Here is a 25,084-nt window from a genome sequence, read left to right as displayed (position 1 = left end):
CGTGTTGCTCGTCTGTACAGTGTACTGTGCAGTGAAATAGCTCTTTCTCGGTCCAACTCTTGTGAGGACATGGGAGTGTTGCTCGTCTGTACAGTGAACTTGATTCGATTCAACTTATCGGATATGTCTGACAGATATGACAAAGAAGACCAAATCACTTCTTGTATAAAAAATTAAAATTGATACAGTGCAGAACCAGAGTCATGTAACAATCAGTACACGTTCCTTTCAGCTCAACTGATCGTTTAAAAACACATCTCACCTCTGAAAGCAAGAAACGCGACTTATCTGCCTGCGTAACGTCACAGTGCTCAATGGGCAAGAGTTTACAGAGCTCATGGCTTTCACCGGTCCTTGTAGGGAAATGCAGTTTTGATTCAAGGTCATCTGCCACTAAAATATATCTATGAATCACTCAGTTCGCAATGTTACGGGGGGAACGGCTGTCATGCTTGTCTCCAAATAAGGCTGCTGCCCCGTCTGTATAGATACCGACGCAGTTTGAGCAAGAAATATCCTCTCCTGCGAAACATTCAGTCCTGTGCTTCTCTTTGAAAGCAGCAAACAGAACGGGAATTATACCTGGACATATTCTGCGAAGCAACATATGACGAACACAGGTAGTGGAACTAATCCTGAGATTTCTGTTGGTTAGATAATATGAAGAGAAAATTTTGTTTTTTGATTATTAAATATGAGACCTCGAAAGAAGCTAGAAATATTTTTGTTAATGTGTTGAGTGTAGTAGTTATTAAATTAGAGTGTCACCCCATTTCTGGTAATTTGTTTCAAAGAACTGCAATGATATATAAGCAAGAGATTCTTGTTCTGAAGTTAGGCGCCTACGCAAACTTCTTGCATTGAAGCCATGGTCTGCGAGAACTTCACGACAAACAACGCACTGAGGACACTCTTTACCCGTTTACAAGTTAAGAAATAAAACCAAACATCGGGAAGTCCGTTTGCTATTGTGGCGTATAGACCCGTTGCTAAGAGGCGACTCTGTAAACAACGACCGATTCTCGGCAACGGCTCGGTGAATACGTTCCCGCAACAACGAATACGCGCGCAACAATACAGTTATTTTGGAAACGGGTGATATATATGTGGTTCCTGCCGAGATGATATAAGCAGAAGAGTTAGAACAATGAGTTCAGTTGTGAGTAGTATTAGCCAGCGGGCAACGGTGTGAGCACAGAAACTGAAGGATCTCCATTGTTAGAATCCTTTTCCAGGGAACCGCTGGTGAAAACACAACAGGCTGAAAAAGGCTTAGTCGGTGCTGTGGTGATTACTAAATTATGGAGATTAGAGATTACACCTTTATAGCTTGTAGTTCGGAGTCGTGTGTATAAGTGGTCAACAAATTCATTCACAAAACAAAACCCCGTCTATAATCACACACATATTACATTACATTGTTCTTCCCTCTTTATTCCTACAGAACTATCTACCGTAGGCATTGTTCCACCCAGTATTTTGATATAACTTCCGAAACATACAGTTTGCTTTATAAGCTACAAATCAGTTTTACACAACTTCACAGTGAGTATACTACTGTATAATGTTTAACTAACGATCTCAGACCATAGAAGAGTGTAATATTGAGAGCTGTAACGCGTACGTTTTGCCTTTCTTTGCGTCTGTGTAATTTGTCGCAAATAGCCACTCTGATAACCGTAAGAGTGTGAGGGGCTCAGTTTATTTAAAAAAATAATATGTACAACAATTAATTTCTGTGGCTGCCTAATCTTCAGACATCTGAACTGCATAATTTCTGCTAACTGAACTGCCTTTTCTGGATGCGTAAGTACAAGGACATTTAGAATTTCATCAGATTTGGAGCATACCAGTGATTTTTACACTCACGGATTTTAATGTTTCGGCGCACAAAACATCGATGCGCGGCACCTAGTTTGGGAACCACAGGAATGACGCATTTCTATACAAACCAGCACACACGCCAATCCAGGCTACTTTCCTGTTACGCTGTTGGGCATATACACCGCCACTACACGTAACTGACTTCATGGAGCTAAGCCTTCTTTGAGAAGCCCGTAATTTTGAACCTATTCAAGAACTTTCTAGCATTTGATGGAACCCGAAGGTTCATTACTGTGTTCACAAAAGCCCACCACTGGTCTCTAGCCTGAGCCAGATCGATCCAGTCCATAAAATTTCATTCTATCTATCTATGATCCATTTTAATATTGTACACAACCTACGTTTTGTCTTCCCAGTGAGCTCTTTACTTCTGGCTTTCCCAACATAGTCCTATATGCATTCATATATGCAGATTCTTTTTAATGTTAAAGGAGGTGGTTACCACAGTTACCACTGTGTTCATATATCATAAGAGTTGTGGCTTCGTATCTCGGTAATCATATTGTGAATTGGGCATAAAATACCTGTTTAATTCCTGCTACAGCCTTTGTTGGAAGCGTTTGTTGCTGAGTTAGCATCGCAGAAACTCATGTTGAGTTTCCATATGAAGTGTTCATTATTTCTGTCCGATTTTGAACAAAATTTTAGAGTCTGCAGTTTTGGTAAATCTTTGCCATATACAGAATGACTCTAAATATTTGTCGGGGTTTCCCTGGTCTGTAAACGGATATTCCGACAATAACTTAGAATCTCCCAGGATACATACGCAATATTCTGTTTGCCACTTCTCCAGAATTTAACAGCAGAGAGAAAAAGGAGGGAGAGAGAGAGAGAGAGAGAGAGAGAGAGAGAGAGAAGATCAATCACACAAACATGGCGACGCTGATAATTTTTTACCTTATCGGTATGGACTCAATAGAAAAGTGTTTTACAAACAAAAAGTCTGCGATAAGCTCAATAAAAACAGATACTAGCCTACAGTATTAGAGTGACATGAAAACCGTGGTTACAGATAATAACATGCAGTAAGGAGAGACTGAACAGCATTTAAAGAGACAGATTAAACCCACCTTTCTTACACGCAATACAAGATGTGAATACATACTGGGGTACAGTCGCTAGTTGCTGTGTTTCCTTAGTGACAGCGCAAGTTAGGAACCTCACATGCAACTGCGCAGCACATTGCGAAGAACAGACTGAGGCGTAGGCGTAGAGACTTATAACAGTTGTAAGGCACTGGGCAGGAATACGGGCTAACTTCGACAAATTAGGCCGCGTCATAGCTCAAGCGGTTAGTCGCTGGCGTACCACCGCGGCGGCCCGGGTTCGATCCCAGGTCTGGTAAAGTGGGATTTGTGGTGGACAATGTAGCGCTGGGACGGGTTTCCTCCGAGTACTTCGGTTTCCCCTGCCAATCTTAATTTCACCAAAATTCTCCATCATCATAATCACCCGGGCAGGTACAATAAGCCAATCAGTGGCCGCCGTACCGAATGGACCCAGCTGGACTCAACCCCCACTAAGCGAATTAAAAAAGAGAGAAAAGAAAAACGTCAACAATTTGCTCGAGCCCTTTCAATATTAGGTCCGGTCAACGGAACAGGAACGTTGCACGCGGTACCGTAGTTGGTTGAGGCCGGAAGTCGAATGGTTGCGGGTTCGATTCCCGATGAGATCATTGGATTTTTCAAGTGACCTAATTCTTCCAGCCGCACTATGGCTCTGGGATCGACTCAGCTTCTAACAGATATGAGTACCAGGAATCATTCTAGGGGTAAACGACCGGCACGTAAGGCTGACAACATTTCTGCCATCTGTGAACAAATTGTCTACAAAACGTGGAAGCCTCGATGGTTCAAAACCCTATTTCCCTCTCCGGCCTGTTACTGGGATAGTTTTATCTGTTTTTATGCGAATCATGAAACAGAAGAGATACATTTTTATATGGGAATTTATTACACAATATATGAAATATCAATATATTATTATTATTATATATTTAAACTGCAAATGAGTTATTGCCCGGTGGTAGTGGTAATACAATAAGATACAACACAAATAACACTCATCACTCACAATAACACACCACACTCAAACAAAACACAGCACGCAAAACTACACAAACAACAAAGGACACACTAGCACATAGTATATACAATGAAAATACACTTATAACTATAACAAATACAATTACAATTACATAAGTTAATATTAATTTATTATTATTATTATTATTTAACTGCAAATGAGTTTTCACCCGGTGGGAGTGGCACTGCAATAAGAAAATAGACAAATAACACACATAAACCCGTTCAAACAAAACATAGCAGACAAACAAAACACAGCACACAAAAGAAAGTGAAACATACTATAAAACTAGACTGCATATTATAATGCTATAATAAACTAACAGTAATGAACGCGTAATTTATGTTCTCATTTTCCCTTCATTTCGCTTTACTGCCCTTACGTAATCCTCCCATCCTTAAAACTTTTCACTTCACTTCATTTTACTGCATTTTTTTGCTAATTTCCACCTCACTTTCACTTCGCCTCATCAGTTTTTTTAACCCTTTTCCTAAAATTACTTGGTTTGCAGGAGATGGTGCCTAAAGCATCTGAAGGCAGTTGGTTCAAGATCTGTATGGCCCTATTTACAAAAGAGTATTTCCCGATATCCGTCCGTTGCTTTCTGCTCCTAATTTTCTTGTCATGATCGCCCCTACTCAGATTGCATGACCTCTGCAATCTACCAGCTATAGCCTTCCAAGCCCGTTCTCCCGTGTATGCTTTGAAGAGAATGCAAATGCGAGGTATCTGCCTGCGCTGTGTCAAGGTTCCCCAGTTCAAATGGTTCATATGTGTAAATTTCGCCGCTTTCCTTTGCACCCCGTCTAGAGCATTTATCTTACCCTCCCTGTAAGGATCCCAGCAAGCCGCCCTATATTCCAGAATCAGACGCACTAAAGATGCGTAGGCTAAATTTTAGTGTTGCTATTTCCCTTTTTAGAATACGCATTGTAAAATTAAGTGCGATCCAAGCATTTTCCACCGCGTAATTAACTCTTGAGCGTCTTGAGATAGCCGCCGCTGAAGACAGTCGCGATCCAGTCACGGCCAAGGATAGTTGAGACGTCGCATTGAGTAGTGAGGCAGTAGTTGCGATACTGCAAGTGATAATAAGTGTGAGCTGTGTAAGTGTGAGTGTTCAATAAAGATTCGTTATATCCGAGACCCACGAGAATTTATTTGTCGTGGAACATACCCAACACGGGACAATGTGCTCTATAAAATGTTGTTTCGAATATAATTTAGAAGACTGATAATATCCAGATAGTTGATCATCCTTTAAATTACTTATTTCCTTCTTCCTAGCAACGTAGTCTTTCGTAGCCTCAGATTTCGCTATATTACAATAGTAATGACCCGTGTAAGCCACGAGGTTTAACTTTATGCCTTATTCTAGACCGACACTTATTTACTTCTTCTTAGGCTCAGATAATTTTCTGAACGCCAATGTGTTCAAACTCGCGTGATTTATATTCTTCCCACAAAGATAAAACACATTTAACAACAATTTAAAAGAAGTTGGGAAAATAAATGCGTCCTTTTAGCTTTATACACGATATTAAAGCTATTAAAATTCGAATATCTCTATAATTTTATACATCCTATTAAATTTTATGCCAAGGACTCTGAGAGCTATACCAGCGGTAGAGTAGCTACTGGCAGGGCCTCCCTTGCTGGACAGGTCAAAGGGTAGGCATCAGATGAAGAGAGAGACCAAAAACCAAAAACTGATGTCGGAAGCAGCGTCATCAGCAGCGACTTGAAGCACAGAGCAAATGACGCTCGAGACGGTTCAAGTTCGTATAGCAACAGGCGTGACCAGCGTGGTTTGAACGGCTGTTGTACTGCGATGTGGAAAGCAAATGGAAAAACTACCACATTATCACTTTTCCTGGATAGTCACTTTCCAAAAACAGAAGATCGTATTAAGTGGAGGAACTGTTTTGGAAGAGACTGTGAACCTGTCGTCTGACAGATTACTGATGAATGAATGAATGAATTAACTCGATCAACCCAACTTAGATCTCTGTGTAACATTATTTACAGCTGCTCGCTTCCGGAATTACTGTCCCCTAACGAATAATTGAGTGGTTCCGTCACTAGGGCCCTCGTGAAACAAACTACCTTACTTTTGGTTGGATTAATTAACATCGCATTTTCAGCCGCCCATTCCCCAAGTCTGTTCAGATCTATCTGCAACCTTTTCGTATCTTTATTAGTTGTAATTTTCCTATATATACAGTCGTCTGCGAAAAGTCTAATAGTTGACACAGCATTTCTCCAAATATAACTTACTTACGCGAGGAACAGTAGTGAACAAGGTGCACTTTCTTGCGGTACTCCTGACGTTACTCTGACATCCTCCGGTAATTGCCCTCCTACTCTAACTCTCAGTGTACGTGCGCGAGGAACAGCAGTGGACCCAGTGCACATCCTTGCGGTACTCCTGACATCCTCCGGCAATTCCTCAACTACTCTAACTCTCTGTGTACGTCTCAAAAGGAATTCCCTTATCCATATAACTACCCCTTTTTGCATACAACTACCCCTTTGTATCATGTCTTCTCTTACTCACTCTGCAATGTCAGTATACTATACATTACACAGTAGTAGTCCTGGAATGTGTAATGCCATGTTCAGATGCGCCCACATTTCACCATGACTTTTCGTATATTCCTCTTCGCTTCACTTCCACTTAACTAGACTTCACTGCTTTTTCAGATAGTTTCTACTATGCCTTCACTTCGCCTTAGTCATTGCTTTGCTAACTCTTTTCCTAAATTACTTTATACACAGGAGAGAAATTACTTTATTTATATATGTATAACATCCAAATGTCCGTCGTCTGTCTGTCCCCCAGGAACAAAGCGGGCCGGTTATACCCCCAGGCACTTGGTTCCCTTTTCGTCGCCTCCTACCATTCGCAGGGCTTACGGTGGAGGTATTCGAACCCGTATACACACGGGCGTCAAGAGGCCTCTAATACTATCCCACATATAACCTGTAGTCACGGACCCGTAGAAAAACAGACCTCTTCCATTGTAAGAGTCCAACTGTTGGAATATTAAGAATTTGCTGCCTAGCAACTGCCGTTCCGTTGTTTGTTTCGCGGGAATGTGTTTACCGAGCCGTTTCCCACAAACGGACTTAGTATATCCACCCATCTTTCAGTCGTTACATAGCAAGGGCTCTTTACACTACAATATGACTGACATTCTCTCGGTGATAACATCACCCTCTTCTATGACGTGTTTATTTACGGTTTATTTACCGACGCTGTAAGTATCTCAAGTTATGTAGCATCGAATGATAGGACGATTTTGGATTGATTAATTGAAAATGTAGACGGAAGCCGTCATGATGTAATTTGAGCTGTTATATCACAATTTTCTTCTAGATGCCGTGTAAATGCCCCCGTCATGATAACCGGTGTTTGTTTGACATTCGAACCCAGTGCCTTCCACATCCTAGTCAGAAGCTTTACAGTTTCAGCAAACTTCTGGGATGTTCCGGCGTGTACTTTTGCTGGTTATTTAGCAAGTCTGATTCAGTATCTACACTATATAGCGTCGTGAGTTGGGATGAGCATTGAATCAATGATAGCAGAGGATCTGGAAAGAAGGGATATTGCCCTACTCAACCTACTATCCTAACAATTTCCTCGAGAGGCAGAGCAAAACGATGAAAACATCAGGAAATTCGATGTCCGGGCTGAGAGTCGAACCGAGCACGTTCCGAATACAAGACAGAAACTTCACCTCTTCAGCTAATTTCTAGAATGTAACATCTTGTAGTTCAGAACATAGGTGCCGACGTTTCGGAGGAACATATGGGGTATAGTGTTCTTCAGGACACAAGAGCTCCTATGATGTACTAGAGATGGAACCAACAGTTTGCTACAAAATATTGATCCAATTTACACGGCATCATGTCCTAAACGACCGTGATGTTAACAGCATTATATGTCCCAGCAGCCTAAACTTAACTGAAGGTCAGCCAGTAGGAACACATTACAGCTCATTTGGGAATACCAAGCACTGTGAAGGTCATTTATGATTACGTAATGATCCCTACAACAGCTCAGTTAAGAGAGTGACAAGATCCCGGCTAGAAGAGAGAACATTGCCAGGACGAACACATCATGTCTTTATGCTGTCATTCATATTATGTGCAATATAGACTCCATAACAGCTCAGCTATCAAAGTGATACGACACAGACCCGATGACTGAACAAGTTATCTGCAGTAGTGACACGTTTCGTTTCTTATTGGTAAGTACCTGGTTTACGCCATTATTTATCGTGTATTATTTAACAAAACTTACGGCTGGCAGAATATATAGCGTGAAATGGATTAATGTTAGATGAATAATTATTTGGAAGGGATTAGGAAGGAATTGACCGTGGAGGAATGGAGATACTGTCCTCGCCTGGAGGGACAGAAGAAACCCGAGATGCTTCTGAATATGATTCAGTAGCGTCACTGCAACTCCCAGCCATTTGGGTCGGTCTGTTGTGGTTGTGCTCAGTCCCACAAAGGAAATGTTACTATGACATGCTCCATCTTCCCTGGGACAGATGGCACGCCACTGTCAGTCAGTGACAGAGCTCGCTGCTGTTCATGATACTGTATTTAAGCATACCGCTACATTAGCAGATCACTTTGTATAGGTCTACACACGGACACAAAATGCAGTCTTCAGTACAGCTTCACATGTCACTGGTTTGATCACCACTTAGCCATTGATTTCATGTAATTTAGAACGATATGTTTCGGCCACACAGTGCCATTGTCAGGTATATAAGACCATACGCGTACACTATTATACTGTAATACAGTATTGTGGCAAGTAGACCCGTTGCTAGGCTGCGACTTCGCGATAAGCGATTGTACAGCGACCGTTGTTACGTATCGGCAAGCATACAACAGTTGAATGGTGTTTTCCACGCTGTCAGCTAACCAAAAATTGAACAGCAACGAAGGAAACGTGTTTTCTCTGCAGTCTATGCCGAGATAAGCAGGACAATTCCAGTAATGAGTTAGGTGTAGGACAGTTGCCAGCCGGTAAGGAAGTGAGCACGGAAGCAGAGGACATTGTTGGAATTATGTCATACCAGGCAACGACCGGTGAAGACGCAGTAGAATGAGAACAGAGAGTGCGTGCTGTAGTGAATTGTAGACTGTGTGAATTAGCTTTAGCGCTATTGACTTAGACCAGACAGTGGGAAACTGATATCACTTCTCACGCATATCCATCGCATTGAAAATTTACCAACAATGAAGAAGTTACTAAAGATGTACATTATTTCATTGTTATAAATCTTCCATAGTTGGTTGTGCAAACCGTTATAATGAAGAATGACTTTATAGGATAGGGAAGTGGGTACTGGGGATGACTTTATGGAACCAAGGGGGCAGTGGCCCGAAAAAGTGAGGAAAGCTCTGATATAGCCCATGAGGTTTGTCTGTGCGAAATGTCATTATTTAAATCCATTTGGTACCTATTATACTCTAATCCGACTGACAATTTTCGTGGTTTTACCCAGTCCCTGAATATGTCTAGATAACACCATAATTAGGCATCGATGGTATCTGTACGAATCCTATCCAGTTCATGGATCCTACCATTCCAAGTTATAGACCCGCGTAGTCCGAGATAATCTGAACGCCGTAAGATAAATGATGAAAGATAAATTTACTAGGGCAAATATTACTTTTTCATTTCTTTTTGCAGAAATTTCAGTCACACTAAGTAGAGCTAAGAAGAAAAACGGAGACTGTTACAAAGCAACAGACGGTGTAATATTGCACTGTTTCCCACTGGGCTACATACCTGTTTAAAACAGTTTGAAGTGGAAAGTTCGCGATGTTGGAGTCTCTGTGGGTATGGACTCTGGCCACGGGTCTCATAAGTATAATCGTGTACTTGCTTGGGACATGGACCCATGACCATTTCTCCAAGAAAAATGTACCGCACCTGAAACCTGTACCATTCTTGGGGAACATGGGACCACTGGCTTTAAGGATTGCATCTTTCCCTGAAATACTAGTCGACTGGTACAACAGGCTTAAAGGCCACAAATATGGTGGTGTATATGAATTCTTGAATCCAGTTATTTTGTTAAGAGACCCCGAGCTCATAAAGATGGTGACCGTGAAAGATTTTGAGCATTTTCTTGACCGCGGAGTTCCTATAAGTGAAGAAGATGAGCCGCTGATCGGAAAGGGCCTGTTCAGTCGCAGAGGTGAGTTCCTCATTCCGAATATTCTACTGGTTCTGGGGCCCTGCATAACTGTTGTCACGGTAGATGTCTCCCAGAGCAAAACACATTTGAATGTACATCATTAATAGACACTGATATAAAACATTATATCACTAGAAAATTGATATATTCAGTTTTAAATATAATAATGGAAAAATGATGGTTATGTCAAAGACCCCAATGAAGACAAGACTTTTGTCCATAAGACTGTCTACTCAAAATATGGTGTACACTCAGTGATGTTTTAGACAAAAAAAAAATATTGCCCGTTCTTTGTTCATATGTGTTACCTTGAAGGAATAACATAAATTTCGAGATTTGACGATGCCACGGCATAGAATAAGATGACTGCGGTGTTCTGGGCTGTTGCGCCTGGCAATTTGGAATGTTACTACTAAAGTTTCAGAGGAACTGAGGACTGAGGCAGCAGATTCCTTCGAAAAGTTGGTAACTCTCTAAAGGATTAAACGCATCCTATCCCAGGACAGCCAAATTTCTCGTTGGGTTTATATTATGGCGCTCAGTGTTTCGAATTGTAAAATGTCTTATGAAGTGGAAAGGATCTTGAAGAGACGGTCGTGATCTACTAGAGGTAATATGCCAAAATTTGGCTGAGGGCTGAAGGGAATCAGGGAAAACCTCAGTCAGGATTGTGGTTGTCCAGAACGAGATTAGAACGAATGAGACACAGATATACTAGAACAGCATATAATCCGGTACATTGGCGTAGCATAAATAATATCATATTATGAAAACATATATATTTATACTCAGATAACAAGAGTCTCCGTGGCTGTAGTCTGCAAGCGAACAAACAGCATGTAAAATTATATATTCGCAGCATGCGAAGCGATATATTGACCTATGCATAGGCACACCATGTAAACGGGATAATTTGCAGCATGTAAACCTATATATAAACGCAGCATGTAAACCGAAGTGATACATTGGCAGATTATAAAACATGTATCTACAACACACGTAAATTGCTGATATATTAACATAGCATAAAAACAAATATCCGTACTAACAGAGAGAGAGAGAGAGAAAAAACGTAAAGCTATCCCTGTAACAGGCCGTGAATGCCCATAGGATTGTGAGACGTTGAGGGTCCCAAATTATCTAGACAATCGACTCAAAAATGGCGGTAAAGTTGTCAGCCTTACGCGCCAGCCGCGCCTTGCTCCCCAAGAAAATTATTTAATTCCTGGTACTCATTTCTGTTAGAGGCTGAGTCGACCCCAGGGCCATAGTGCGTCCGAAAGGATTAGGTCAATTGGTAAAATCCAATGACCTCATCGGGACTTGAACCCGTGACCTACCGACTTGTAGCATAGAGCCTCAACCAACGACTCTGTATTTATCTGTAGATAAATTAAGTTAAGTATGAGAGTATGCATACTAAATGTCTTTTAGAATTGTAGCTATCAGATATTAAAAATAAAGTGGGTATATTTAGACCAATCACAAGTAGGATATTTATCCCCTTGGAACCTTCTGCATGTACATGTTCTATGGCAGTACAATTTTGTTAACTGTGTGTCTTGTTACGTACATGTGCGTTGCCAGAATTTTATCCTGGAGATCAGACAGGATGAAATTTCAATGCTCTTTAATAATTGTCGTAGAGTTGTGGTTCTCCGCAGGGTAAAATATGGGGCCATGGAGAAGGTTCAATTTTTTCCATTTTCAATTTTTGGTATTCATGTTTTGGGGTATTATTTTCTCTTTCCAATTTCGATTTTTCAACAAATATAAAGGATGAACAGATGCCTGGCTTGCCTCGGTCACGGTTTCCATGGCTACAGATGTACATTTACTTCCTTTGGCAACTGTTGTTGCATCTGGTTAAGTCAGGTGAGTTTCTGCAGATCAGGCCAGGTTAGATTGGGTTAGGTTTTCTTACAGAAGTATAGGTAAGTCATTGGAAATAAAAATTTGAGAACCACAACAAAACCTATTGCGAGGGAGGGGAGAATTGAACTGCGCTTGCGTAGCACGGCCTCTCCCTGTACTTGTAGAGAAGAAGACGATTCCTTTCCCTACCAGACGACTATGAACTGAACAATGAATGATTCAGACAGAGGTTATCGTAAATTATATGGGATTATCAAATCGCAGACCAATGGTAATAATCCATAAATAAGTAGTAATTATTTTAACTTTAGATTATACGTCTGCAATCGCAGGCAGTAACTTTTTCTGTGACGTCAGCCAGTCGTCCTTTTTATCGTGAACCCTGTGCATACTCGTATGCATATGTTTAGTCATATTTAGCACGAAGTAACACAGAAATATTGAAACGCCAAAAATGGAGGTGAACTTTGGGGCTTTAGCTTTGTCCTAGGATAAAGCTCATAATTTGTTTATGGGAAAAAATAATAAACGGAATTAAGCTCACTTTAATATGATTTGTTTCATTTATCTAATTACACTTTCATTCCCTAACAGGACAACGATGGAAGGACATGCGATCCACCCTGAGTCCTGCTTTCACATCCAGCAAGATGAAGAACATGTTCGTCTTGATAAAAGAATGTGGTAAACAGCTAACTGACTTCCTGGAAAAGTGTATCAAGGACAAAAACATGACAATCGAAGGTTGCAAGATAGAACGAGGTAAGTAATACCGTAACACAAAGCCGTTCATATCAGCCTGATTATGTACATGTAAACATATGGACCCTTGAATTCCGTGTTTCCGCGCTCGAACATCTGCCGAAGTAACGGTTTTGGAGGCGGCGTAAGGTTCAAACAAGTAATGTTCTTGATTACTTTGAAGTAATCTGTTTACTGTCTTTGATTTCCTTTAATTTATTTGTTTGCTTATTTTTATATTATTTGTTTATTTACTTCTGTTATTTAATAATCTGTGCTACAACACCCGGAAAATAAAAATGGAGGTACGCATGTAAGCTATTCAGGACGACAAGTCTTAAGGAGGGAGACTGTAGCATATAGACCCCTTGCTAAGATATGACTCTTTAGGCAAGGCCCATTGCTAGGCAAAATACACCTAACACCGTCAGTATGACAGCTGCATGACACAACAATAGAAGAACTGTAGGAAGCGACGTTTTCTCTGCGGTCCGTTTCGAAGCAGAATAAGCAGAATAAGTCTACAGTTTAATCGGTCGTGAGACTCTTGCCAGCCGGCAAGGACGTGAGGAGACTACGACGGAAGCTGTTACCAGCCGAAAACCGGTGAAGACACAGCAGACTGAGAAGACTTAGTGCATGCTGTAGTGAACTGCATAGAATGCGAAATACCCATAGCGCTATAGTGTAACTGTTCAACAAATCAAGTTATCATCCAGACCCAGTCTATAGTCACACTCCATAAAATTGTGACATAAATATTTAAGTTTAAATTGTGAGTGGTGTTATTACTGCCGTTTCTGAACTTCTTATTGCTATTGACAGATGGCTGTTACGTGACACACGTCTCTGTAGGAAGAGGCATGGATTCCGGCGTGGGATCTTGAACAGTTCTTTTTCTTCCTGCTCTCGATGTTGTGTCTGAAAGTTGAATAGCTAAGTACACGAAATAAATTTTCACACTTTCATGTTATATGTATTTTTTTATTTCCATGCTGTATCAATATGGACAAAATTACATTCTCATGACAACTTACAGTGTGGTTGTATGCCAAATTCTCCCCAACCATTACAAAATATAGTAGAAATACAGCAAGAATTTCTAAACAAGAAATGATCAGGATTAAACATATGGATTTCGAATTATTCATTCGTTTCGCGTAATCTGTACAGATAAAGTACAAGAGATTGAATTCTAAACCATTTTGAAAAACCAAATTATTTTTATTTTTACATTGCTGGTGTGGTACTTACAAAATTAGATTCAGTCCCGATCTATATTGTATTTTTGTGTGTTTCAGAAGGTAATATTCTGGCTGTGGAGATGAAAGATTTGTTTACAAGATATACAAATGATGTAATTGCTACGTCAGCATTTGGAATTAGTTGTGATTCACTAAGCCATCCTGGAAATGAATTCTATGTGTTGGGGAGAGATGTTACCGACTTCAGCGGTATCAGAGCCATGAAACTTCTTGGCCTCGTGCTTAGCCCAAAGCTCATGAAGGTAAGAACATTATTCATGTACATGTAGCAAATTGTTAATTCTGAAAAACGTATTCAAGTCTAGAGATGTTTCTATTAATCGAATTTCAGAATCTCCTTCACTGTTTAAAATTGTGGAGTATTGGCTCAGTGCCTCACCCATTTTGTGAATTCATTCTCCTTCTTTTCTTTCTTCCATTTTTCTTTGCTCATACTCTTTCTCCTTCTCCTTTCTTTCATTTTTCTTCGTTCATACTCTATCTCCTCCTCCTCCTCCTCCTGGAATTGTTACTGCTCTACCCAGGTCGATGGACCAAAGGCCCAAAAGCTCTTCCCCCACCCCCCCTCCATCTATCCTTTTCATTTTCTTGCTAGCTCTTTCTTGTCTTCGTGATGTGTTCAAGTACCTGGCTGAACCATCCTGTCCCCTTCCCATAAAATTAATGTCCAATGCCTTTCTCCCTATCATTTGGCTAACCATTCATTGCCCGTCACCAGATTACTGTAACCGATTCTCTTCCAACACTGGGACGTGTTTTCAATTGAAAATTCTCTTCTAGAAACATAATTTTAATTGGATTTTCTCACGTTTCCCCTTGTAAATGTCCATGTTTCGGAGATCTATAGAATGTTACCTGACATTACATTTGCGTACATACTGATCAAGCCAGCAAATTTAATGGAATAATATTAGTTTCTCAAGAAGGACTTGGCTGCTAGACAGTAAGTCAGTTTGTTAGCTGTGCAGTTATAAGGGAAGCAATATGTGTTCTGTTTCATGACATCAGCTTCTGCGCATTAAATTACTGCCCAACTCTGTGGCCAACTTCTTCCGTTCTTTGGTACATAGTACAATGTCAACACGGGAAGAGAAAGGCATTGTGAGGCCGGACATGATCCATCTGCTCATGCAGGCCAAGAAAGGAACACTTCAGGGGGATGATAATGTTACAAACAACAGCAAGAATACCAAGCCAAGTATGCATGATGATAATATAATATAATTTAATATAATATTTTGACATGACACTTGAACCCCGGGATAGTGGAGTCAGAAGAGTCGACCATGGCCAAGCAATAGTAAACAACGTAAGATTTGAGGTTTTCACGGCGGTGACTATGAAGAAAGCCATCTTCTGGGATGTGGCGCCGTGTACAAATTGTGTTAACCGACGTTTCGGAGGAGCATATCGCCTCGATCTTCAGGGTAGAAGACAAGAAGAAATCCGCGAGCGAACCAGCTAGGGCAGGTGCAACAGACTGAATCCAGTTAAGTAAACACAGCTGTATAAGAGAAGGAGGGAAGGAGTGTGGCTACATAGTGAAAGAGTAGAGAGGAGTAGGGGAAGGGTCTGGTGGAATAGCCAGCAGGTAGTGGGCCAGAGCCGGTATAGAGTATGTGTTAGGGGGAGAGAAGGGAAGGTTAATTGGAGGGCATGAACTCTGTAGCTTGCGGGCTGTGATGGACCTGAGTGGCCAATAGGTTCTGCCGTATGTCGGAGGTTACTTGAGGGAAAAGATGAGAGACTTCCATGACTTGCTGAGACAAAACCCCACCTCTCTGTTCATATTGTCGGGATGGAATTCAATCTCAATGGCCTCCCTAATGGTGCGATCAATATAACGGGTTGGGCCAAGTCGAGGAGAAGGCACTTGACTTAGGTCCCACACAAGCCCCGTTGCTGGTTTCGCTACGTGGACGACACCTTCGTCATCTGGCCACACGGACCCCACAAGCTCAAGGACTTCCTGAACCAACTCAATAGTATCCACCAGTGCATTCAGTTCACAATGGAGACTGAAACTGAGGGTCACCTCCCCCTTCCTGGATTTGGATATTTACAGGAGACCAGACGGTTCTCTGGGCCATAGAGTGTACCGCAAATCTACCCATACAAACCTCTACCTTAACGCTGTGTCCCACCACCATCCTTCCAACAAGCAAGCTGTAATTTCCGCATTGGTGCACATGGCTAGAACTGTATGCAATCAAGACAACCTGCATGCGGAGTTGGTGCTCCTGGGGGATGTTTTCTGGCAGATCAGATACAACCACCGGCAGATCCATAGAGTTCTCAACCGTCGGCCGAGCATCAGTCGGCCCGAAGATAGACAGGACTCAGTCGCCTTCCTGCCTTATGTCGGGACAATATTCAAACTTATTAGCAAACTGTTGTCCCGACACAACATCAAATCAGGGGGCCTGCCTCCAACGAAATTATCTATTTTCCTGCGGCCCGTCAAAGATAACATGGGACTAAGGACACCTGGTGTATACAGTATCCTATGCGAGTGCGACAAGGTCTATAGTGGGCAGACAGGCCGTTCTATGGACACGAGGTTGAAGGACCATCAGCGGCACATCCATCTCTAACATCCAGACAAGTCAGCTGTGGTTGTACACAGCATCGATTTGTGACTCCGCATTCAGCTTCAGAATACCTCCATCCTCGCTACCAAGACCCGCTATATGGAACGCATCATTAGGGAGGCCATTGAAATTGATCTCCATCCCGACAATATCAACAGAGAGGTGGGGGTTTGTCTCAGCAAGTCATGGAAGCCTCTCAGCTATTCCTTCAAGTAACCTCTGAAATACTGCAGACTCTATAGGCCTATCAGGTCCATCGCAGCCCCCGAGCTACAGAGTTAATGCCCTCCATTTTACCTTCCCTTCTCTCCCCCTAACACATATACTACAACAGTTCTGGACCACTACCTGCTGGCTATTCCACCAGACCCTTCCCTTCCCCTTACTACTACTCGTATTTCCTTATGTAGCCACGCTCCTTCTCTCCTTATCTTAATCAGCTGTGTTTACTCGACTGGATTCAGTCTCTTTCACCTGCTTTAGTTGGTTCGCTCGCAGATTTCTTCTTGTCTTCTACCTTGAAGATGGAGACGATTTGTTCCTCCGAAACGTCGTTTAACACAATATCTACACGGCGCCACGTCCCAGAAAACAGAATAAATATACATGGATCTTTTACTGGTCTTATTTTTCAATTTATTCTCATTACACCTATGATCGGATCCTTCTTTATTTTCATCAGTACTATTAACTGATTTAGAAGACTGATTGCTCTTAAATTTTTGCCTATGCTGATTGTTGTTATTATTATTTTTCGCCTTATCCTTATCTTTGAACCAACAGTTTTTATTTATATGGCCTAGCTTACCACAAATTTGACTTTTGGTGGTTTACGTTTAAACTTATCTGTGGACAGAAAGGCTGAATCTGAATTTTCATTTTTACCAAATTCAGTGTCTTGCAATAGCTTAGATTTAATGAGCTCAGTAGTCAAAGTTACGTTGGAGTTTTCAAGAGCCATACGCATGGGATAATACTCTTTATGTAAACCCTTTAACATTAATGCGGCTAATAGATCATCTTGTATTTTTTGTCCATACAGACTAATCTACGACTTATTGACATGAAGGCATTAACATATTCCTGTATGCTTTTATAGTCCTCAAGTTTCAAAGAGCACAAATCAGTTAAAATACTTATCCAACTATTGACTCCCTGATTTTTGAATGTTCTTTCAACGCGTCCCAGGCTTCCTTTGCTGTAGTTGTCTGGACGACGTAAGATTTAAGTTGGAGTTCCAACACTGGTATAATTACTGTGTTGAAATACGTTGCCAGGATACGACTACTGAAGACTGAGAACCCTAGTGTGTGTCTGTGTGTGTAACGGTGAATGTAAAGTGTGTAGATCAGCCATCACGCTGCATTTCTTGTAGATACGAGTTGAGTTTGTAAGTGCAATAGAACAAATCATCTAATCGAAACCCGCCAATAGTCGCCCCTACACGTGACAATTTAATATTTTCAAGTGTATGGGATTAGCGTGACAGATAATAATGGGTTCTGGATTTGATGATTGGGTTTGCTGGCACTTCTTTACAATTACAGTCAATTATTACAGTTCACACTGAATCTTCACTGCCGAGGCCATTCTTCATTTTGCTTCTCTTTTTGCGACTAACTCCTGTGAATCAATTACGTGTCCTTTTATACCCAGTGAACCCGCGAACAGAAGGCACATTTGAACTGTTCGTCTGTTGTGATCTGCGTATCCGTTTCCATGGGAATTTGTGTTTACCACACCGGTGTCCAGCAACGGTCTGTTCCGCGTTGCTATGTGAATTTGATTAGCGAACGTAGCAGGTGGTCATATTCCGGCTTTCAGGCGTCATGTCATAATACTGTATAATTCATTAGCTGTAATACTAGAGTGCCTGTGCAGAAATATCTTCACTGGAAATTCGAAAATAATTTTTGTTATTAATGATGGTTGCTTGCATTTTACTCCTCTAGGTACTATGGCGCGGATGTTGGTTTTATGACTTTAAGAACGCAGTTCTTGTGGTTCAGACCATATGAAGAAACTTGTAATTCGTACTGCAAAGTCTTTTGATTTTCACGTATATAAATATCTGGTACACTATCAATAACTTTGCGAATACACAGCTGAGTCCTTTTAGAGACTGAATTACGACTCTGTCAGTATCTAGATAATATATTATGAACGATAGGTTGAATTGTAAGTTCAAAAGGATTTGGAATGATGCCGTAGTGACATAATTCCGCTATGTGCCTGGAGGAAGTGATAAAATCCATGGAAGCGTCAGTCAGGATAGTCGCTCTCCTGGTCAAGAAACCAAAAAGCACCTCCAGAATATAAGTCTAGGCCAGACTGCAGTGTGCTAGCTTGTCATCAGAAAAATAAAGCGGACAATGTCTGATGACCCAAGATTTAGTTTCTTTCAACAAAACATTCACACCTTGTTGAGGAATTGTATTGGTCCCTTGTTTCATGCGAAACTTAACTTCTCTAGATGACACAAATCCATAATTTTTCATAATATGAAAAAATGTTTCAGAATATATATCGCTTTACTGTTATGGCCACCCGATGCCCTTATATTGAAATAGTAAATAAGTTATATTTCCGGGATAATTCCCATAGGACAGTATGCAATTCTTCCCGCTAAGAGAAACCATGTAGGTTGTGGAACATTATATGCATTGCTCCTGGAGAGGAAAACCAGCAGGATTTGTTCATTTTATCTATTTCAGGAATTAGGCAGAATGATTTCCAAAACCAAATTTCACAAAAATTGTACGAGGGTTAGTTTCTCTTTCGGTTTCTTCGGGTGGGGTGAGACTGAGTCAACTTGTTACGTCGGCCACTCATTTGGCCTACCCCAGTGCCACTTTCTTCATCACAATAACAAGTTAATCTTATCTGGGCTCGAACCTGGGCCACCGCGGTAGGAAGCCGGCGACTAACCGCCTTAGCACCGCCTTGTACGAGGGTAGATCAACGTTAACATGAATTTTACCCTCCCTCACCCCCAGATGTTGTCGCCGGTTAAATAGAATTCTTTTATGTAATGTTGGAGGCAACATTGCGGTCACTGCCTGGCAAGTGGCCATGCGCCCCGCTTCTCCGAGTTGTAGCTAATACAAGATGGCGTTAGATCTCGTCACTCCTAGTGCAGAACAGCGTTATCATCAAAATCCTAATTATTAATGCATCCGTTAATAATGCAACAATATAAAAGACATCCAGAATATATTTCTCACTAAAATGTAAACTTTAGTAATTATTAATTAATTAATAACTAAAAGAATACGACAATGAGATATAATTAAACAATGACGTGCATGGGAGCACGGTGGACAAGTGAAAGTGCAGTGGATTCCCCGTAACCAAAATAAATTTGCCTGATGATGGCCCATGTGCAGTCGAAACATGTTGTAAACAGAAAAAACATATATAAAACTAAACACATTTTAATAATATGATAATCACTTTTAATATATAAGTTTTACTTTTAGTGTCCTAATGACATTCTAATGATTTTAACATCATAAAGTGTTAAAGTTATATTTTTAGTGACAAACATATTATAGATGTATTTCATATTCTTGCAATATTGACGGGTGCTTTTAATAATAAGGATAACACCTCAATTCAACGGGATGCTAAAATATAATATCAAATTCCTAGTGAAAGAGAAAGTGAAACCCGCTGAGATACGTCGCAGATTAAATGCACAATATGGAGAAGAGAACCTGTGTTTACGATGGTGTAAAATTTTTTCTGTGGACCGTAAAGAATACTCGAACATACAACATGTTCGTGTTCATGTAACAGCTGCACGCGATGTGAACATTCGCCGCGTCCACGAGCGGATTTTGTGTAAGAGGTGAATAGCAGTACGTGATATTGCATCCAACCGCTTTGGGAGTGCTGAAACAAACATCCATGAACACAATTGTTCAAGAAAAGGTATCCCTGTTGTGTCCTGAAGATGTTATATTTCGGCCAGGAGAAGCAACTTGTTGCACCTAGTTTAACAATGAATGCAAAATACTGTAGTTACTTGTTTCCCAATGACACCAAGCCCTTCAGAAGAGAACACCTGGGAAACTGTCAAACAACATCCTGCTGCATTACAATTCTTGTCACATACCGGAAATTTGACGAGGATAACACTGGTAACAGTGGGCTGGGAAGTCGTGAAGTACCCTCCTTATATACAGGATTTAGCTGTTAGTGATTTTTATCTTGACGAATTCAACTAGGATAGAAATTTCAAAGTAACAATGAGCTCGAAGGAGGTGCCCTGAACTTGCTATGCAGTCAGGATAAACCCTTTTGGGCTGTTTGCATCAGTAAATTGCGATGTCGATGGAAAGTGCGAGGGAAACTCAGTAAATATTAAGTCACAAATGGAAGTAAAACCGTTGTAATGGACGTAATAAATTTTCTACTTGTATCAATAATTAGCAGCACAGTCCAGCTTCTTGACTGTGTAGGTTACGGACCCACGTGCACTTGTTCAGAGAGTGCTTCTAGTAATCAAATGGGCGACATTGCTTGAGGGGAATACTACCGAAGAGGAACATTGTTTTGGCGTTCTGTGGTTTGTTTCCTGTTTAGGGTGGTAAATATTTGTCGCCTAAAGTGATTTATAACTTGCTCGAAAAATTCTCTTAAAATCGTTCGGAAGACAGATAATACCCGAAGAGGTCGACGGTGGGTGCCCAGACAGTGGATGGATCGAGAAAGAATGAATTCAAAACAGCAGTGGGAACTTTTAGAACATCTCACCTTACAGCCCGCACATGGCCCCTTGTATCTTCCACCTCCGTGGCCCACTAAAATACCACCTTCATGACAAAAGTTTCGCTGATATCAAAGAGGTTGTAACAGAGGTGCGGAAGTGGCTGAGACAACATTCAGAAGAGTTCAATACTGCGAGTTTCCATGCACTGGTCAAGCTATGAGACAGTTGTATCCAGGTTAGCAAAGGTATATCCAGAAATAACTTGATTTTTCGAAGATAGAATATAACACTTTTTACTTTTTATATCCATTTATGGCCTATTTATTGAGTATCCCTCGTGTGTTATTTTAAGGAGAAGATGTTAGAAAGGAGCGAGAGTTCGGCGATAGTGATATGTATATAAACCTTTGTGTAAATAGTGGAGTCCATTTTGTGGGATTCAGGAGGGGAGAAGAGTGTCTAATGTTTGGTTAGTTATAGTTGTATGGGGCAAAGAACTGATATTTGGTTAGTTATAGTTGTATATTGGTTAGGATTCAATAATGTTTATATTTTGGGAATTGTTGCAAAATTTAAACTTAAGTAAGCCAACGAACTGTAAAATACATAAAATGCTATTAGTGTATTTTCAACGAAGAACTCTGATTTGTGGAGCGTTTTCGTAGTAGAACTTTCGTTTTTTGGATCAGCTTTATGTGATAATGTGGCAATTTAAGGTATATTGTAAAAAATGTTTGTTGTCCTGTGTCCTTTCAACAGAATGGGACGACGATGACATAACAGCCCAAGTGGTTCTGTTTTTTCTGGCCGGTTTTGACACAGTCTCCACACTCCTGTGCTTTGCATCACAACTGCTGGTCATGCATCCAGATATTCAGTCTCGGCTCCAAGATGAGATTGATCAAACGCTGAAAGAGGATGAAGGGAAGCTTACATACGAAGCAGTCCACGGCATGAAGTACCTGGACATGGTGGTCTCAGGTATTTCGCAGAAGCTCGGTTACTTTACCTGATCGCGACCAGGGTTTGGGTTGGACATACCGTTATCATACGATTACTGTTTTACGAGACGTCAGGTCCTGTACCAGCGCGGCCAAGGCAGAAACTCAGGAAAATACTTGAACGTATAAAAGGGTATTCCATTTCCTCCACTGCTTATACCAGGAATCTCTTCCCCGAAGAATATTATCTTCTGGTGTATGATGCCGTGCAGTCTTCCAAGATTGCGTCCGTGTTGTTTTTTGCCTTCCATCTTGTAGATGGACGCAGTACGATCCTCTTAACCATACCAAACTTGTTCTAGACTACACTGTATCACATACCAATAGATAGTAAACTTCGCAATCACCACTGTGAGATGCTAAAATGTAACAGTCTCTTTGCCCATTGACAAATCGGCCCTACCCTACTTCCCTCTTCCTCACTCCAGATCGCCATTTATTTCTCCCTCCTTGATTTTTCCTGACCGTCATTGCTGTCAGAAGGCAGAATACACATAACAATTTTGCAGTGAACAGTAATTACTGCGAATGTCGACCTCTTTCTAAATGGTTTTGCGGGGTTGGGAGTGGTGGGTGCCAAGTCGCTGTGCGCATTAACCCCGCTCTTTTCCAACCCGCCTTTGTTTATATCAGCTCAGTCGGAATGGTGCTATCCCTGCTACACCTGTTTCTACCTTAGGACAGTGTATGATCGCCACTGCAAGTTGTCCTCACAGATCAAACTAAGGAAGGTCGGTATAGGTACGGGAAACTAGCTGGGTCGGTTTGCATGAGTCTCAAGGTAGCGATGCCGAAGCAAGCGGTATTCTGGGAGTTGATCCAATAGACGTTTATTCACTTATTGTTTTGCACACCACTGTTAAGTTCATGTATCCTTATGCTTTTAATTATAACGTTACACGATCTGCAAGCTACGTCTCGGAGCGTGCAAGGGTCACGTCCATACACTTCGGAATATGGTGAAAGTTTCTTTTGTGGAATGGCTTGCATACCCCACGCCGGGAATTCGAAAGAATTCGAATTCTTCATGGTGTGGACATATACATGTCATCCCATCTTCCGTAAGGAAGTTTGAACGAGGCAACTCAATCATACTGGCCCTCATTCACAGGCAACTGTAACAAGTTCTGATTTGTCCTCTTTGACCTGCCTTTTAGGCGCGCCCGGTTCCCTGTACCCGAGCTAAATTTATGACTGCTCGTAAATGACAGAACTCCGGACTCCTTGGTCCTGCCAGAATATAGAAATTTAAACATAAACACCGTATTGCACGTCCCAGATAATGAAATACGATATTAAAGATCACAATAAAGTTTCAGTAATATCGAAACATAAGACTTTTGAAATTAAAATTACCGAGAATTAATTAGAAATAAATTTCATGGTCATCTATAATCATCCAAATAAATAAAGGCTCAGAATGATCAGCGTCAGCATGTCCCACTAATTTTCACTTCCCGGATCCAAAACACAGAATACATACAGTAATACATGTAACGATACGTACTAAAGTGGCTCTGGGTCGATGTTTCTGTTAGGCAGATCGTGCCTAAGACTGCAAGAGATGGGTAGTGCAGGGCTCTAAGGAGACTGAAGCACACAAACTGGAGTAGGAGGACCCAAAGCTGCGGGTTTTATACTCGCTGGTCTGACAGGGTAGAAGTTCGAGGCAGCAACTCGGTCTGAACCGTTTGTGCCCATATACCAGACTACATGATGTCAAAACAGAACAAGAACATCAAATATCATATCCATGTTTCAAGACAGATACGTGCATTAAGTCTTCTGGGGCGGGGAAGAGCAGGGCTCTAAAGAGACTGAGGAACAGAGACTGGAGTAGGGAGACGGAAGATGCAGGTTTTATACCCGTTGTTCCTACAGGTCAGATGATGTGGGCAGCAAGTTACTCCGGAAATTGATGTCCATATAAGACATTATCATCGCTCATGGAGCTGTGTCCTTGAGAAGCTACCAAATGTGCAGCTACTGAAACAATTCGCAGCATTTTATGGTACTCGAAGGTTCATTACCGTGTACAGAAAGGCCCTCCACTGGTACCTATCTTGAGCCAGATCGATACAGTCCAATCCAACCGATCCCTTCTGTCAAATATCCACATCAGTATTTTCCACTCACCTACTAGTGAGATTGGAGACTAGTGGTCTTATTAATTCTGGCTATCACACCAATATCCAATATGTATTTCCCTTTTCCTTACTCGTTCTTCATACCCTGCCAACATCATCATCCTTGACCTGATCAAACTAATTATACTTGGCGAATGGTACAATTTATGAAGCTCCTTATTATACATTTTCCTCCTACCTCCCATCACTTCATCTGTCTTCTGTCCAATTAATACCCTGTTCTTAAACACCCTCAGTCTACGTAAGTTTTGAGGTTTTCACGGCGATGACTACGAAGTCGTCTTCTGGGTTTAGGCGCCGTGTAATCTTCGTTTTGGCCGACGTTTCGGAGGAACGTATCGCCTCAATCTTCACAGCAGTTGAATGGCTTGGAATTCAGAGAGCAGTAGCTGTAGTGATAGGAAGTGAAAGGCGCACTATATACAAAGTAGGCAGGGGTGGTGGTTAGGGAGAACGGACCAATAGGAGCAGTGGAGAGCGATAAGTCCATATATATATATTGTGACATGTGCGAAAAGCCGAGCCCCCCCCCCACACCAGCAGTGACGCGG

The 25,084-nt window shown here is 41.3% G+C and overlaps 1 protein-coding gene across 3 annotated transcripts in view; it reads left to right on the top strand.

Annotated features, from left to right (window-relative positions):
- The first annotated feature begins 493 nt into the window (after positions 1-493).
- LOC111869920 (cytochrome P450 9e2) overlaps positions 494-25,084 on the top strand; it is a 35,262-nt gene continuing 10,671 nt past the window's right edge. Inside the window, exons 1-6 of one of the 3 annotated variants that reach the window (XM_023861807.2) lie at positions 494-620; positions 9,689-10,199; positions 12,669-12,836; positions 14,117-14,322; positions 15,089-15,278; positions 22,145-22,366. In XM_023861807.2, the coding sequence (XP_023717575.1) occupies positions 9,821-10,199; positions 12,669-12,836; positions 14,117-14,322; positions 15,089-15,278; positions 22,145-22,366 (1,165 nt within the window). In that variant the 5' untranslated portion in view covers positions 494-620; positions 9,689-9,820. Of the gene's footprint in view, positions 621-8,035; positions 8,226-9,688; positions 10,200-12,267; positions 12,346-12,668; positions 12,837-14,116; positions 14,323-15,088; positions 15,279-22,144; positions 22,367-25,084 lie in introns of those variants that run through there. The other 2 variants (XM_023861806.2, XM_023861808.1) reach the window with 2 other exon arrangements.

Source organism: Cryptotermes secundus, unplaced genomic scaffold (genome assembly GCF_002891405.2).
Source record: "Cryptotermes secundus unplaced genomic scaffold, Csec_1.0 scaffold842, whole genome shotgun sequence".
Lineage (NCBI taxonomy): Eukaryota > Metazoa > Arthropoda > Insecta > Blattodea > Kalotermitidae > Cryptotermes > Cryptotermes secundus.
Note: the sequence above shows the minus strand (reverse complement) of the source record. Positions and strands in the feature narration are given on the sequence as shown.